This window comes from Pan paniscus, chromosome 15, assembly GCF_029289425.2.
Source record: "Pan paniscus chromosome 15, NHGRI_mPanPan1-v2.0_pri, whole genome shotgun sequence".
Lineage (NCBI taxonomy): Eukaryota > Metazoa > Chordata > Mammalia > Primates > Hominidae > Pan > Pan paniscus.
This window is the reverse complement of record NC_073264.2, coordinates 79,364,190-79,378,280: the sequence shown is the minus strand read 5'-3', so window position 1 is coordinate 79,378,280 and position 14,091 is coordinate 79,364,190. Positions and strand designations below refer to the sequence as shown.

The following is a 14,091-nucleotide window of genomic DNA, read 5'->3' as shown; positions in this document are numbered from 1 at the left end:
CTTCACAATCTCCCACACTACTCATGATATATGTGGGAGTATAAAATTATGGTGAAGAGTGAAGTTTTCAGGTCCCTTCATCTTCAAGATGACTTTATTTTAAAACAGTGATTCTCAAACTTTGGTTGTATTAGAATCACCTGGGAGAACTATCCTAGTTTAGTGAGCCTGGATCTCATTCATTAGCTCTCCAAGTGATTCTGATGCATACCAGAGTTTGCAGAACACTGCTCTCAATAATCCAAAGCCTGGATTCAAATTCCAGCTCCACCTCTCACTAATGGTGGGACTTCTGAGCAAGTTAACTTTTCACTTCCTTCTGCCTCTCACCTGAAAAATACCTGTAAAATTTCCTGCCTCTCATCTGCAAAATATCCTTTCAGAATCACTGTGACAGTCACATGTAACCACACATGGAATACACTTAGCACAGTTCCTAGCACACAGGAAGGGCTCAAAAGCATGTAGTTATTGCTGCCATTATTTAGGGGACTGGTCTATCTAGGTCCTCTCTCTGCCCTGCCCTCCATCTCTTGCCAACACCATTTCTCTAATAAGCTGGCAGCATTAGCGGACCACCTGCCCAGTGCATCCTCAGATGCCTCCCTACATGGTCACAGTCAGCTAAGCTACCCCATAAAGGGACCCACTGCCCTGGACTCTCAGCTGCATTCCACCTCCTCACCCCTCCTGAGGCCTAGCCTAGCAAACTGACAAGCTTAGCCTCGTCCTTACCAGACCTCCCTAGGCAGGTCTGCAGACTGGGAGGGTCTCCAAGGCTGTCCCAAACTAGCTGTGTGGCTTAGCTGAGTCGTGTGGGAGGTCTGTTGCCTCATTTCCCCCTCCTGGACAGGGAGGGAACTGGTCTAGAATAGTCTCGCAATGGTCTCATCAATGACATTTTGAGCAGCACAAAACTTTGAATGAGGCTCTTCTGCATATCACAGCACATTTAACATTCATTATCCCTTCCTTCTAAATGCCACTGCTGCCCTCAACACTGGAGCAACAAATAAACACCTCCGCCCATTTGGCAGGGTCAGGGGCAGGATACCACAAATGATTTTTCCAGCTAAAACTCTGGCCTTGCCCTCCAGAACTGGGAAATGAAATGTGACCATAACCAATACCCCGGTGGGTCTGCCTAAGACAATAAAGGAGGGATTTCTAACGGCTCTAGAAAAAAGCACCAAGGCCCAGTGATCTGCATCCCTGAGTGAGCCAAAGCTGGAGGCAGGTTGAGAAGCAGCTCCTTACTCACACTTACTCATCGAGAACAGCTACAGGAGGCAGGGGGGTCTTCCTGGGCCCCAGCCAGGCAATTGGCTGGGAATTGAGCACTGCTAGCCCAGCTGAGGGCCCCCTTCCAATCTAATTACACGCAATGGAGGTAGATTTCCCTGCAGCCTCCATCTCCCACTGAGCCAAGCCCAAGATGGGCACTGAATAAAGATTCATTCAATTACCTTCTGTCTCAGGGTGAACCCCAATAAAAAGCGGACTTTCTTTCAGCAGGATGTGGGATAAAACAAAGAGCTGAGTCCTAAGCACTGTTGATTCATTCAGGAAGTGTTTTTCTGTGCCTGCAATGTATTGTCAGAGTTCTAGGCTAAGAGGGCACAGTTGTAAACACCAGTGTACCTTTGTGAAGTGTACACTCTAGTGGAACTCCCTAGGAGATGTCTCCTGGGCCGCACCTACCAGGGTTTGCATTCTGTTCCACTACTTTTTACTGGGTTGTATCAGTGAGGTACTTATTGTACCTGAGCCTCAATTGGTTCATGGGTGAAATGGGCCAAATAGCAATTTACCTCCTAGGAATGTCAAAAACATTAAATGAGGCATGTAATACTTAATATTTCCATGCCTGGCTTAAAATACAAGCTCAACAATTTCAAGTGTTTTTTTCTCATAAAGTAATAAGGAAGAAAAGCAAGTAAGAGTATTGCCCCAAAGAATAGCAAAGAAAAAACAAAATATCTCATAGGTACTACTAGAGTTAGGAGGTTGAAGTCTTTGGTAATGGAGAAGGCATTCTCCTGGTTGCTATTCCCCAAGGCATCTCAGTCAGATGGTCTAAGCATACAGCCTCAGAATCAAAGAAGCCTGAAAGGTCATCTGATTCTAATCTATCAGGTTAAAGAAAAGAAGCCTATTGCCCAGAGAGGTTACAAGACTTGCCCAAGGGCGTACACCTCCTGGGAAAAGTGGCAGAACTACCAAGCAGAATTCCAGACCTGCATTTACATTCTGAAACTTACCATACCTGCTTCTGACCTTGGGCAAAGGATGCAATGTCTTGGAGCTCAAGGTTCTTCATGGGTGAAGTGGTAGGTGCCTGGCACACTGTGGGCTCTCTACAAACTATTGGTCTCCTTTGCCCCTTTTTACTGGTTCCTAAGCCCCACTTGAGAACAATGGCTGGGATCTAAGTTTGAGGGACCTCTTGACTGGAAGCACAAAGGGCAGGACAGATGGGAGAGAATACGTGACAGGAGAGAACAGCAGGTGTGTTTGGGGAGGTTCTACAGCACTGCACAGGAGCATGCCTCAAGACAATTAGGGAGACCAAGACACAGCTACAACGGTGGGTTGATTTTCCGTTTTTAAAAAAACCTTTCTAAGCCAAAGTATTTTCATCTATAAAATGGAAACATGTGCTTAAAGGATCAAATGGATAACTTATGTGAACCCCAAAAATCTGAGGTCTCAGTTAATTTAGAAAGTTTATTTTGCCAAAGTTGAGGACCCACTCTGACACAGCCTCAGGAAGTCAGCAGGACACGTACCCAAGGAGGTCCAGGCACAACTTAGTTTTATATATTTTAGGGAGACATGAGATATCAATCAATGTATGTAAGAAGTACATTGGTTAGGTCTGGAAAGGCGGGACAACTTGAAGCAAAGGCAAGAAGAGAGGAGGGGGCTTCCAGGTCACAGAAAGGTGAGAGATGAAGGGTTGCATTCTTTTGAGTTTCTGATTAGCCTTTCCAATGGAGGCAATCAGATATGCATCTATCCCAGTGAGCAGAGGGGTGGCATTGAATGGGAGGCAGGTTTCCCCCAAGCAGTTCCCAGCTTGACTTTTCCCTTTAGTGATTTGGGGGCCCCAAGATTTATTTTCCTTTCACATTTATACTAATAGCTATTTTATATATGGCTAACTATGTGCCAGGCACTGTTCTAACACAAGCTCGAAACAACTCCATGAGGTAGGTTCTCTTATTGTCCCCATTTTGCAGATGAAAGAAGTGGAACCCCCACAAAGGTAAAGTAAGTTGAATAGGTCACAGTGCCATGATAGAGACAGAGGTGGCAAACTTTTGTTTAATAAGGAGCCAGATCGTAAACACTTTAGAGGCTGTGAGGCTCCATCACAACTATGCAACTCTGCCTGTGCAGCTCAAAAGTAGCCGAAGACAGGCCAGGTGAGGTGGCTCACACCTGTAATCCCAGCACTTGGGGAGGCTGAGGCAGGTAGATCACAGGTGGTCAGGAGTTTGAGACCAGCCTGGCCAACATGGTGGAACCCCGTCTCTACTAAAAATACAAAAATTTGCTGGGCGTGGTGGCACACACCTGTAATCCTCGCTACTCGAGAGGCTGAGGCAGAAGAATTGCTTGAACCCGGGAGGCAGAGGTTGCAGTGAGCCGAGATTGCACCATTACATGCCAGCCTGGGTGACAAGAGTGAAACTCCATCTCAAAAAAAAAAAAAATGTTAGCCAGAGACAGTGCATAAAGGAACAAAGGAACAGGTGTGGCTATGTTCCGAAAGAACTTTACGAGCATGGAAATTCAAATTTCATAAAATTTTTGTCTTACAAATTGTTCATCTTCTGACCGTTCCCAGCCATTTAAAAATGTAAAACCCATTCTTAGCTTTCAAGCCATACAAAACCAGGCTGCAAGCTGGATTTGACCCTCAAGCTATAGTTTGCCAACTCCTGCTCCATCCGATGCTACCTTGCCTTGCGTCTACATGAAAGATGTAACATGTCAGACAGAGTGTGCCTGAACAGTGACCAGCGCAGACTAAGTGGTCAGTAAGTGTTCATTCTCGTTCCCTTCCCTAATCTCGTTCTCCTTCTTCCTCCCCACAACCACATCAGATATCTCATTCTGTGCCCAGCACAAGAGAGGAAGACGAGGGCTTTCACGAGGTGAACCGCAACTTCTCAGTAAAGACAGCCCTGTTGGTCCCAAATGGGAGGAGAGAGTGGGAATTTGAGCTCAGTGTGGCTCAAACTTTAATGAGTATACACCTAGCGGTCCTGATAAAATGCAGATTCTGATTCAGCAGGCCTGAGAATCTGCTGGTCGGTTCTGCAGGTCGCCCTGTGAGCAACAAGCTTCAAGTGCATCCCCTCTGTGCCCACAAACAAAAGTCAGACTTGAGCTGTCTCCAAGCTTTGGGTTCAGGCTGGACTGAGTGGCTCCCTGGAGACAGGGCAAGGCCCAGGACACATAATCAGGTCCCCTCCCCAAGGACAGCCTGAGATGACTTACAATGGAGGAGGAACACAATACGGGGCGGAGATCAAGAGCGGGTAGGGGAAGGCTCCAGCAAAGGCGTCTGTTCCTTTGGCAACAGCAGACGGAGGCCTCCTGGGGGCCCAGCAGACAGGAGCCCCTCCCGCCGTGCCTACCAGGGCTCTGATGGACGGAAGCAGGAGGCCTATTTCCTCATCGGGCCTCTGAATAACTAGGGCACTTCCACAAGGTCACAGTTATTCATTTAAATTCCAGGTCTAATCAGCAGGCAGAGCCTGAGAAATTATCCCTTCGGAGGAGAGAGGCTGTCATTGGAGCACCATAAACAGCCCCTCCAGGCAGGAGGGAGAAGCACTGGGGGAGGAGAGAAGAAGGGTCTCACACCCAGAGGTCCCAGAATTGTTCCCTGTGCTCTAACCCACTACTCTTCCCTCTTCCTCACCTCCAAATGGCTTCTAGAGAGTTCTAGAACAGGCAAAAGGCAGGGGAAGGTTAAAGGCAGGGCAGAGATGCCCACCTCTGCCCTACAAGCAGCCCAGGAAGACCAGTGACAAATCCCAATGTACAAAAGCATGGGATAAGGCACCTGACAGGGGTCCCTGCCAGGCCACAAATGGGTAACATGGCCTTGGATAGGTCCCTTCCCTTCTTGGGCCTCAGTTTGCACTCCTTGGACAGGATACCCTTTAAGCTCCACCATGTCTTGGAACCCTACAAACTCAAAACTCCCCATGTGCTTGTGGCCATACTTCTTGTTCAATAGAGATTTTTGAGGTTAAGCTCTGTGCCATGTGCTGTGCAAAGAGCTGGGAATGCGGACACAAATAGGACACAGCCTGGCCCACAGCTCTGTCGTGTGAAAGGCAGGGTCTGGAAGAACAAGAGCACAAGCTTTGGAGGCAGACAGATCCGGGATCCTGGCCTAGTCACTAGCAAGAGGTGAGCTGGGCAAGTTACTGAAGCTCCCTGCAGCAGCTTTTCTCCATCTGTGCTGAGGATAGTAACACCAACCTGGAGGAGCTGACATGGAGGGTTAAGAGAATGTCAGAGCTGGGCTCCCGGGCCCTCTTCAGCACCTGCCAAGTGCTTATTGTTACTGTTATTATTCTGAACCTCCTCCCCAAAGGTTACAAGCAGGGAATGTGGATTTCACCCCATGAAGTGGAAGAAAATGTGCCTGCCCCTTTTTCCTGGGTGCCCTGGGCTCTTGCTCCAAGTTCCTAACCTGTCTCTGGGACCTTGGGAAAGGTGTTGCCCACCAGGCCCCATCTCAGACTGCTTTACAGTAGGGTTACTTCTAACTCATCTCCTCCACATGTAAAATTAATCAATTAATCAATCATCCCTTTATAGTCTTCCAGCGGCCTCTGGGTAAATAGTTACATTAGCTCATAAAATCCCCAACTTGACTTCCTGAGGGGAAGGAAAAAAGAGTCAGAGAACTGCTGAAGGCTTCTTGTTTCAGAACCACAGTGCTGCTGGCTCCAGAATGCCTGGCAAGGGGCTCAGAGAGGCAGGAGGCCCCCACTGACCTCAGCCAGGGCCGGGCACGCTCAGGCCACCTCCTGCCATGTCCAGGGCCACAAGTGAAGGGTCCAAACCAGTGATTTGCTTCAGGCTCAGAAACCACAAAAAAGCAAGGGGTTGGTGGGGCAACAAGATTGGTAATCAGCCCTTGACACTTCAAGGAAAGAATGAAGAGCACAAGATCTGAAATTAGGCTGCAATCCCCTCTTGGCCCTGCCACTCAACAGCTGGGTGACCGTCACACATCATTTAACTTCCCTGGGCCCAACTTCCTCAGCACTGAAATGACACTCGGGCTACACACCTCAGAGGGATAACAGAACAAAATGAGACAACAGCCATGAAATTGAAATGGTGTGGGTCAGGCTGGTCATAGTTGCTGTTATCTGAGGAAGGGTATTCCTCAGACCTCTACCCCTTTGAAAGGATGGCAGAAGGCCTATGGGTCCACTGCGTTTCACTCCACCATGTTATCTCACCCAGGACCAATATGGCGCCTGTGTGAGCACTAGAAAAAGATGCCCCTTTGGTCAGAGGCAGCCTCATGGGCACAAGCTTGGCAAGAGGAACACAGGTTGGATTCATACCCCCATTCACCCCCTTGGCTGGGAGACCCTATGCAGGGCCCAGCTCTATGTGGTGACCCCTGGTCACTTCTCTGCTGGGAACCAGAAAGAGAAGCCGCCACGTGGCACTTTACAAACAAAACGAGGTGTTGGACTTACTCCCTCGCTTCCTTGAGGTTCCCCAGCAAATATCATCTTATCAGAGGGTACTTCCCTGACTACCTGTTGTAAATTAGGGACTTCTCCTCTATCCTGCTTCAATTTTCTCCACAGCACTTCCCATCCACCCCCGATACTATATATATGTAATATATACATAACATGCATATACATAATATGCATATACGTGTGTATATATGTATGCATATAAAGTATATGTATATATACATAGATATGTGTGTGTCTGCGTGTACATTTTAGATCATTGTCTGCCTCTGTCTAAAGTAAAAGGTCCATGAGGGCACTGAATGTCTTCTGTTTTGTTCACTGTTTTGTCCCCATGGCCTAGAACAGTTCCTGGAACATAAATATTTGTTGAGTGAGTGATTGAACTAAAATATTATTAAATAGAAATAATAAACTTAATGGCATCTTCCTAGGAAATGCTGTCCTGGGCTTTGGTTCAAACACCAATTATTTTCAAAGGTAGGGAGCAGGCAGGAAGAAATGGAGAGAAACTCTCTGCATTAAGTAGAATAACTGTATTCTACTTTTATGTTGTGTAAGATCCCACACAGAACAATGATCAGAAGAACCCTACTTAAGTCTGGTTGATTATTTTAGACATTTAAGAACAATAAAAAGATAAATTCATTTGGAAAGAAGGCTGCTAATAAAGAAAATGTCAATTATCTCTAAGCAAAAACAAACAAATAAGCAATAGTCTCATTAGGAAATACTTATAAAATCTTTAATCACTGAGAATTTTCACTTACAGGTCCCAGCATGTTCCAATGGAGAGTCAGAAGTTCAAATCCCAGTGCTACCACTGACAAGCTCTATGATCGTAGGCAAAACTGCTTAACCTAACAGGCCCTAAATTTCCTGTACATTAAAATGAATATAATGATACTTATCTTGTATTAATGCTATAAAAATTAAATGTTAAAAGGACTAAACAAGAAAACATGTGAAAACACCTGAAATGACGCTCCCTTCCTATTTGGTCAAGTTAATTATTCTTTTTAACTCAAAGTTCTAGCCAGTTCAGAATAGTCTCCAAACCATTCTAAGTCATCTGACACTTATCCATAAATGCCTGCATCAGTTCACATGATTCTATGTATGTGTGTGTGCATATATATTTGTCTACACACACACAATGCTTAAAACCAGGACTCTGGATGAAGACACACTTTAAAAAGAGAAATGCATAATTATTATAAAGGTGGTTCTTTAATTTTTCCATTGACAAAAACCATTTATTCAAACCATCCTGCTTTTTTTTCCACAGTGAGCATGTATTATTTACATAACCAGGAAAAACAATAAATATTGCTGATTTCATTGTGAAAAAGACATTTCTTAGAATAAAAAGAAAGAAACCTCCTTTCACCCACATCATATTTTCCATGCTACATATGTCATATCTTCTGCTTTCAACCACATGAAGCTAGAGAAGATAAGCAGATGTGTGAAAGACAAAGCAAACATTGTTCATTAAATTGGAGAATACATATCTAAGAACATCTTTACAAATACTTTCCCAAAAATGTTCATTTTCTGAATCACCCAGAAATACTAATGAGAAGGAAGTGATTATATTAAGTATGAGAACCATATTCCTTTGGCTTTAAAATGGTTCTTCAAAACCAATACAAATCCATTAATTCAATGCATTTCTTCTTCTAAACCTAGATCAGTGAAAATGCAATATACTCAGAATTTTGTCTCTATAAAAGTCTCACTCAGACTCAAACCATGCACAATCTAGCAGAGGGGAAATTCCCACAGCAGCTGTGCAAACACAAAGACTCACCTGGATCTTGACTGACATCTGTGGCAGCATTTTCAAAGGGAGGGAAAGGGAGAGAGGAGAGAAAAGGGGAGAAAAAGGAAGAAGAGTGTTAGCAGCACACACACACACAATGCAATGTGCTCTTGCATGACTATCAAGTTCATGCAAGCTCCAGAGGTACTCAGCTTCTGAGCACTTAGTTCTACCTTCACCCAAAAACCACCCATGCAAGCCGAGGGGCCAAGCTCCCTTTTCACTTTGCATGTAGCAAGAGAGGTAAGCTTCACATCTGTCCGGAAAGACATCATCCTGGAATCAGATAGGGCTTCAAAGAGCCAAGCAGACTGGAATCCTGCAAGAATATTGGTTAAAATATTCTGGTTGATTTCTGCACACTGACACCAAAGCAAATCCTCCTCCTCCTCGTCTTTGGATACCAAACACTGGACATGAAGTCAAGCAAGGTTTCCCAGCAGAGAGAAAAAGTAAAAATGAACCACTCCCTTGAGAAACAAAGCAAAAGAGGCATAAGAATTAAGAGCAAGTTACAGATTTATTCACCACATAGGACTGAAGGACATAAGGTCACAAAATATTTACAATTCCCCGCCTCCCCAGTATACCCAGTGACCACGCTTCATCACAGACAGCAGTGTGTGTGCATGAGATTGTGTGTGAGTAGATCATTCATCAAACAAATTGAAATCCTGCCTCCTACTTTAATTTTTTTCCCTGCTTTTCACCCTAACACTAATGACAGAAATTGCCATTTGAAATCACTTTTGACAACTACGAATAAACACCCAACCCTAGGAAGGTTGACATTTGAATTAAGCCAATGAACTTTCAGAAAATGAAGAACGGTTCGCTCCAATCAGCCCCATGAACAACATAATCTCCTCCTCCTTCCCTCAGATGTGAAATAGAATCGGGCTGGGGAAGCATAACCCAGAGCAGCCCAAGGCACTGTTAAAACCCCTAGACCCAACCTGAGAGGATATACCACAGCAGAGGAGAAGGAACAAGGGGCTGCTTCAGGAAACAATGACCAACCTGGCAGTCTTGGATAGCTCACTTAGAATCACTGAATGGTGGATCTGGAGTAGCCATAGACACTAAGTACCTAGTTTAGTTCTTTTTTGTTAAGATGGAGGATGAAAAAGTAGAGAGACTTGTATAAGGTCACACAGCTACTTCAGGGGCAGAGACTAGAAAATATCCTAGATCTCTTGCATACCACCCAGTCCATCATTCATTCGACTGAAGCCTAGGTCCCTCAAGAGCATACAGGACCTGAATTTGGTTTGCAGATTAAAGTGATCATGCTGAAGCCATGGGGAAGCTGGGTGAGCGTTTCCCACCTGCCCTATGAGTGGGTCATGGTTTATTCTCTGTGCCTCTAATTTGCTGCCTGAACAGGATAGGTAATGTTCTTCATGCCAACCAATAATGAAACACCTGCAATCAGATTTGTAAAGCTCCAGTGTGTCCTTAGGGCCCTTGCCCCAGGAAATCCAGGTGCTGACCAACTAAGCTGTGCCCCAGAATAAACATACCCATAGCAACAGCTGAGCACTTCTCTAGCCCCCACCCTGCCTCCCCTAGAAGCTGTATCTGCCCAGAGAAACTTCTAGAAAGCTCTGAATCATGCCTCAGCCACACCGCCCCTTCAGGTTTTCTAGTGTGTTAGATTTAGGGATGAATGGCAGGAAGAAGAGAAGAGGTGGAAAGGGAAAAATTGTGTAAATAACTAGGCGGGGCCATTAACTGTTACTGATGGATTGCCTGGAATAGATGTTAAAATACCCCTTAATTAAACAGGATATCAAACTATTTACATGTGGCCGAGTTCTGTGGCAGAAGAATGTCAACACCATTGTTCATACAAATAGGCTCTTTGGGGACACCAAGTCACAGGGAGACAGAATTCCTTGGAACTCCAAAGGTTTTTCGATACTAGTTACTTGCCCATTTGGGGATGTGATTACAATCTTAAACTTCAGAGGCAGACAGGTCTGGGTTCAAATCCCAGCCTCTCTGTGGCCTTGGACCCATCATTTAACTTCTAAGAGTCATCTTCCTTGGCTATAAAATGAGAATGATATCAGAGCCTCCCTCATGGGGGTGTTATGAGAATTAAATGAGATTAAATGCTTGTAAAGCACTGAACTAAGTACAATGCTACATAACGTTAGTGACTCTGATTGTCATCACTTTGAATTACCACAGACGGAAATATCAAAAAATATTGACCAGATGGCTCACTGGAAACACCAAGAGATCACAGGAATGAAGCCAGTGATTTTGGTTCCACTTTTCTACTTATGAATAAGGACATCTGCTCCCGATCTCCCCTCCCTCTGGTTCTTTCCCACCCCGTTCCTCAGTGTGAAGTGAGGGGGCGAACAGAAGCAAAGATCAAAACAAATTCCATCCTTATTTCTTTTGTTTTCCCTCCTCAAGTCTCAATTTGGCATAGTTCTAGTCCTGTATGTAAAAATACTGCACCTATTCTTGTCAAAGAGGGGCAACAATCCCACCAAAAACAAACAAATGAACAAAATCTTCCAGCTGGGGATCAAGGTCCAAGCTCAGTTCCTAGCTGTGGCACTGACCTGGAGGCAGGTCTGAGCATTATTCCAACTTTAGGAATAGAGACACATTATCACCTGGCCCCTGGCCCAAGAAGCAGTGAGTGACCTGAATCTCTGGACTCAATTCTGATTGACAGAACGAAATGGCAAAGGTAAGAGGTAGACGAAGGAGGGGGATGGCTAGCAGGTAAGGATCAAAACCTTAGCAGTGTCTATCTGCCAGACTGTCTATCCAGCATCCCTTTCCTCTTCTTCTTGTAACAATCCTCAGCTGTTTTCCAGGGAAAGCCCCCTTCCCAGCCTTAGCCCACGTGGTTTGCTAGAGGTGACCCCCACTCCCACTTGAGCTCCAAGGGTAGTAGTCATGTGACTCAGTCCAGGTCTTGAGAATATTCTATTTCCAATAATTGGCTCAGGAACAGACATATGACCCAAGCCTAACCAATGAGAGTCTTCCCAGAGAATTTTACTGGAATTATCAGGAAATGGGGTGCTTTCATTTCTCTAGAGCTGCCATATTCCATTTTTGTTACCATGTGAAGGCAGCTTACCTAAAAATATGGGGAGCATAGAAGAAAACAGCTTTTCTTAATAAGGGGATTAAGATGATCTAGAACCAAATCCTAGCTCTACCCCCTCATCTACAGGCAACTGCCTTAGCTTCTCTGAGCCTCAAACTTATCATGTATAAATGGAGATACTAAAAGTATTTCTGCGAGTTTTATCAATGAAGATCATCTATTCACCATTCAATACATATTGGCCGAGCATCTATCATAGGCTGAACTCTGCTTTAAACATTGGAGATACAAGCAGTGAATGAAACAGACAATACTCTTGGGTTTTAATGGGAATAAAAACAGATACATAATGTCAAATAGCGATTGGAGCCATGAAGAAAGGAAAAGTAGAGTAAGTGCCAGCAGAGTATCCCCATTTTAGAGAAGGTAGTTAAAGAAGGTCTTTCTGACGAAGTAGTATTTGAGCTGATACCTGAAGAAGGTGAGAAACACTCTTCTGTATACCTGACAAAGACTACTTAGGCAGGGGAATAGCAAATGCAAAAGATCTAGGCTGTATCTGTTCAGTTAGTTATTTCTACGTTATGATAGAAAAACCGAGGACTGGCTCACATTACTCCCACCTTCCTAGCTCTACCATTCACACACGTCCTCAGTAGGTAACAGGTACTCAAGAAATATTCAGGGGGAAAAAGTAACCCTGATGAAAACTAGCTCTGTCCCAGTTGCAGCCACCTCCCTTAGGATCTCCATGCTCTAAACAGTAGGAACAAAACAGGAAAGAAAGAATTGGAAACCCACTTCCATCTTTCACCCCCTCTCTTCAGCATCACAACCAGGGAAGAAGGAAATTAGAGTATTCCTGCCTCCACTCTGAATCCCACAGACACTTACTGCATATTCAACAATAACTTCAGCCACAAGTGCATATGCTCAGCATGGTCATCCTCAAGTCCAAGGGAAACAATTTTCTGCAGTTTGGGGAACCTGGTTCTTCTAACCTGATACGGTTTTGCTGTGTCCCCATCCAAATCTCATCTTGAATTGTAGTTCCCGTAATCCCCACAAGTCATGGGAGGGACCCAGTGGGAGATAATTTAATCATGGGGGCAGTTACACTCATGCTGTTCTTGTGGTAGTGAATAAGTTCTCACAAGATCTGATGGTTTTATAAGGGGCTTTTCCCCCTTTTGCTCAGCACTTCTCCTTCCTGCCACCATGTGAAGGACATGTTTGCTTCCCCTTCTGCCATGATTGTAAGTTTCCTAAGGCCTCCCCAGCCCTGCAGAACTGAGAGTCAATCAAACCTCTTTTCTTTATAAATTACCCAGTCTCAGGCATTCCTTCACAGAAGCATGAGAACAGACTAATACATAACCATTGGGAGGAAAAGAAAGGGCCCATCATTCACCACTATTGCACTTGCAGAAGCTAGTTCAGCCGGGGTAGTCCTCCCACCTCACTCTTCATTTGTACTAGATCATTTGGACAGGTATGAGTCCAAGATTCTCCCGACTTGCTACTTCAACTCCCCCATGCCTCTGGAGGAGCTCTGGGGAGCATGGGACAGGCTGCACAGCCAGCCTCCTGTAGGCGAGTCCCAGTCAAACCTTCTGGGACCCCACCTGGTGAACTCTGCCTTGAGTCTGACCTATTTTCTAGGAGAGAAAATAGAATACAGATTTAAATGCAGTGGCGCTCTGGAAAACTACAGGCCCATCAGTATGAGAAAATAAAACAGCAGGAGGTAGCTGAAGAAGTGTGCTGGCACAGGGGAAAATGCCACCGCCCCTAGATCAATCTTACCTGGTTTGTCAACTGCCTTTTCTTCTGCAATCTGCCCCTACTTTTTGTCTATTAAAAGTTGATACACACATATGTATACACACATATTTACCTATGTATTTCCTCTGGCCAGTCCTGGGGCTCTAGGCTGCTCCTGCATACACAGACCCCAGCTGGTCTAACAGGAGCATCCACAGGCAGAGGGAGCTGTATAGATGAGACCCTCGGAAATGGGGAGGCAGCAAGGCAAGGAGTCAGAAACACCTGCAGCTGCGTCCCTTCTGTGTCTGTCTGCCTTCCTTCTGTGTGACAAGAGGAAGGGTTTGGGGTTGATTTTTATAATACTCTTATCCTCTCATATATGAAGGTAATAAAATCACCAGCTGACATTGACTGAGGGCTGTCTATGTGCTAGGCACTGTTCTAAGTGCCTCACAACAACCCGATGAGGTAGGAACTATTACCACACTCATTTTACAGATAAGGAAACTGAGGCACAGAAAGCTTAGGTAACTGGCCAAAAGTCACACAGCCTGTGGAGCCAGAACCTGAATCATGGACATCCAGCTGTGGATTCCCCTTTCTGTCAATTACCATTCTGGCAGTATCAGCCCATCAGAGGGTGAACGTGAGGACAAAATGGGATA

At 45.1% G+C, this 14,091-nt stretch overlaps 1 protein-coding gene across 32 annotated transcripts in view; it reads right to left on the bottom strand.

The window, feature by feature from the left end:
- The window catches only part of NRXN3 (neurexin 3), a 1,742,415-nt gene that overhangs the window by 1,577,340 nt on the left and 150,984 nt on the right, over positions 1–14,091 (bottom strand). For all 32 annotated transcript variants that reach the window (XR_008620931.2, XR_008620932.2, XR_008620933.2 and 29 more), the window contains exon 3: positions 8,566–8,583. Coding sequence is in view for 29 of the 32 variants with exons in the window: in XM_055097889.2 (XP_054953864.1) it covers positions 8,566–8,583 (18 nt within the window). In the remaining 3 variants the exon portion in view is untranslated. The remainder of the gene's footprint in view (positions 1–8,565; positions 8,584–14,091) is intronic.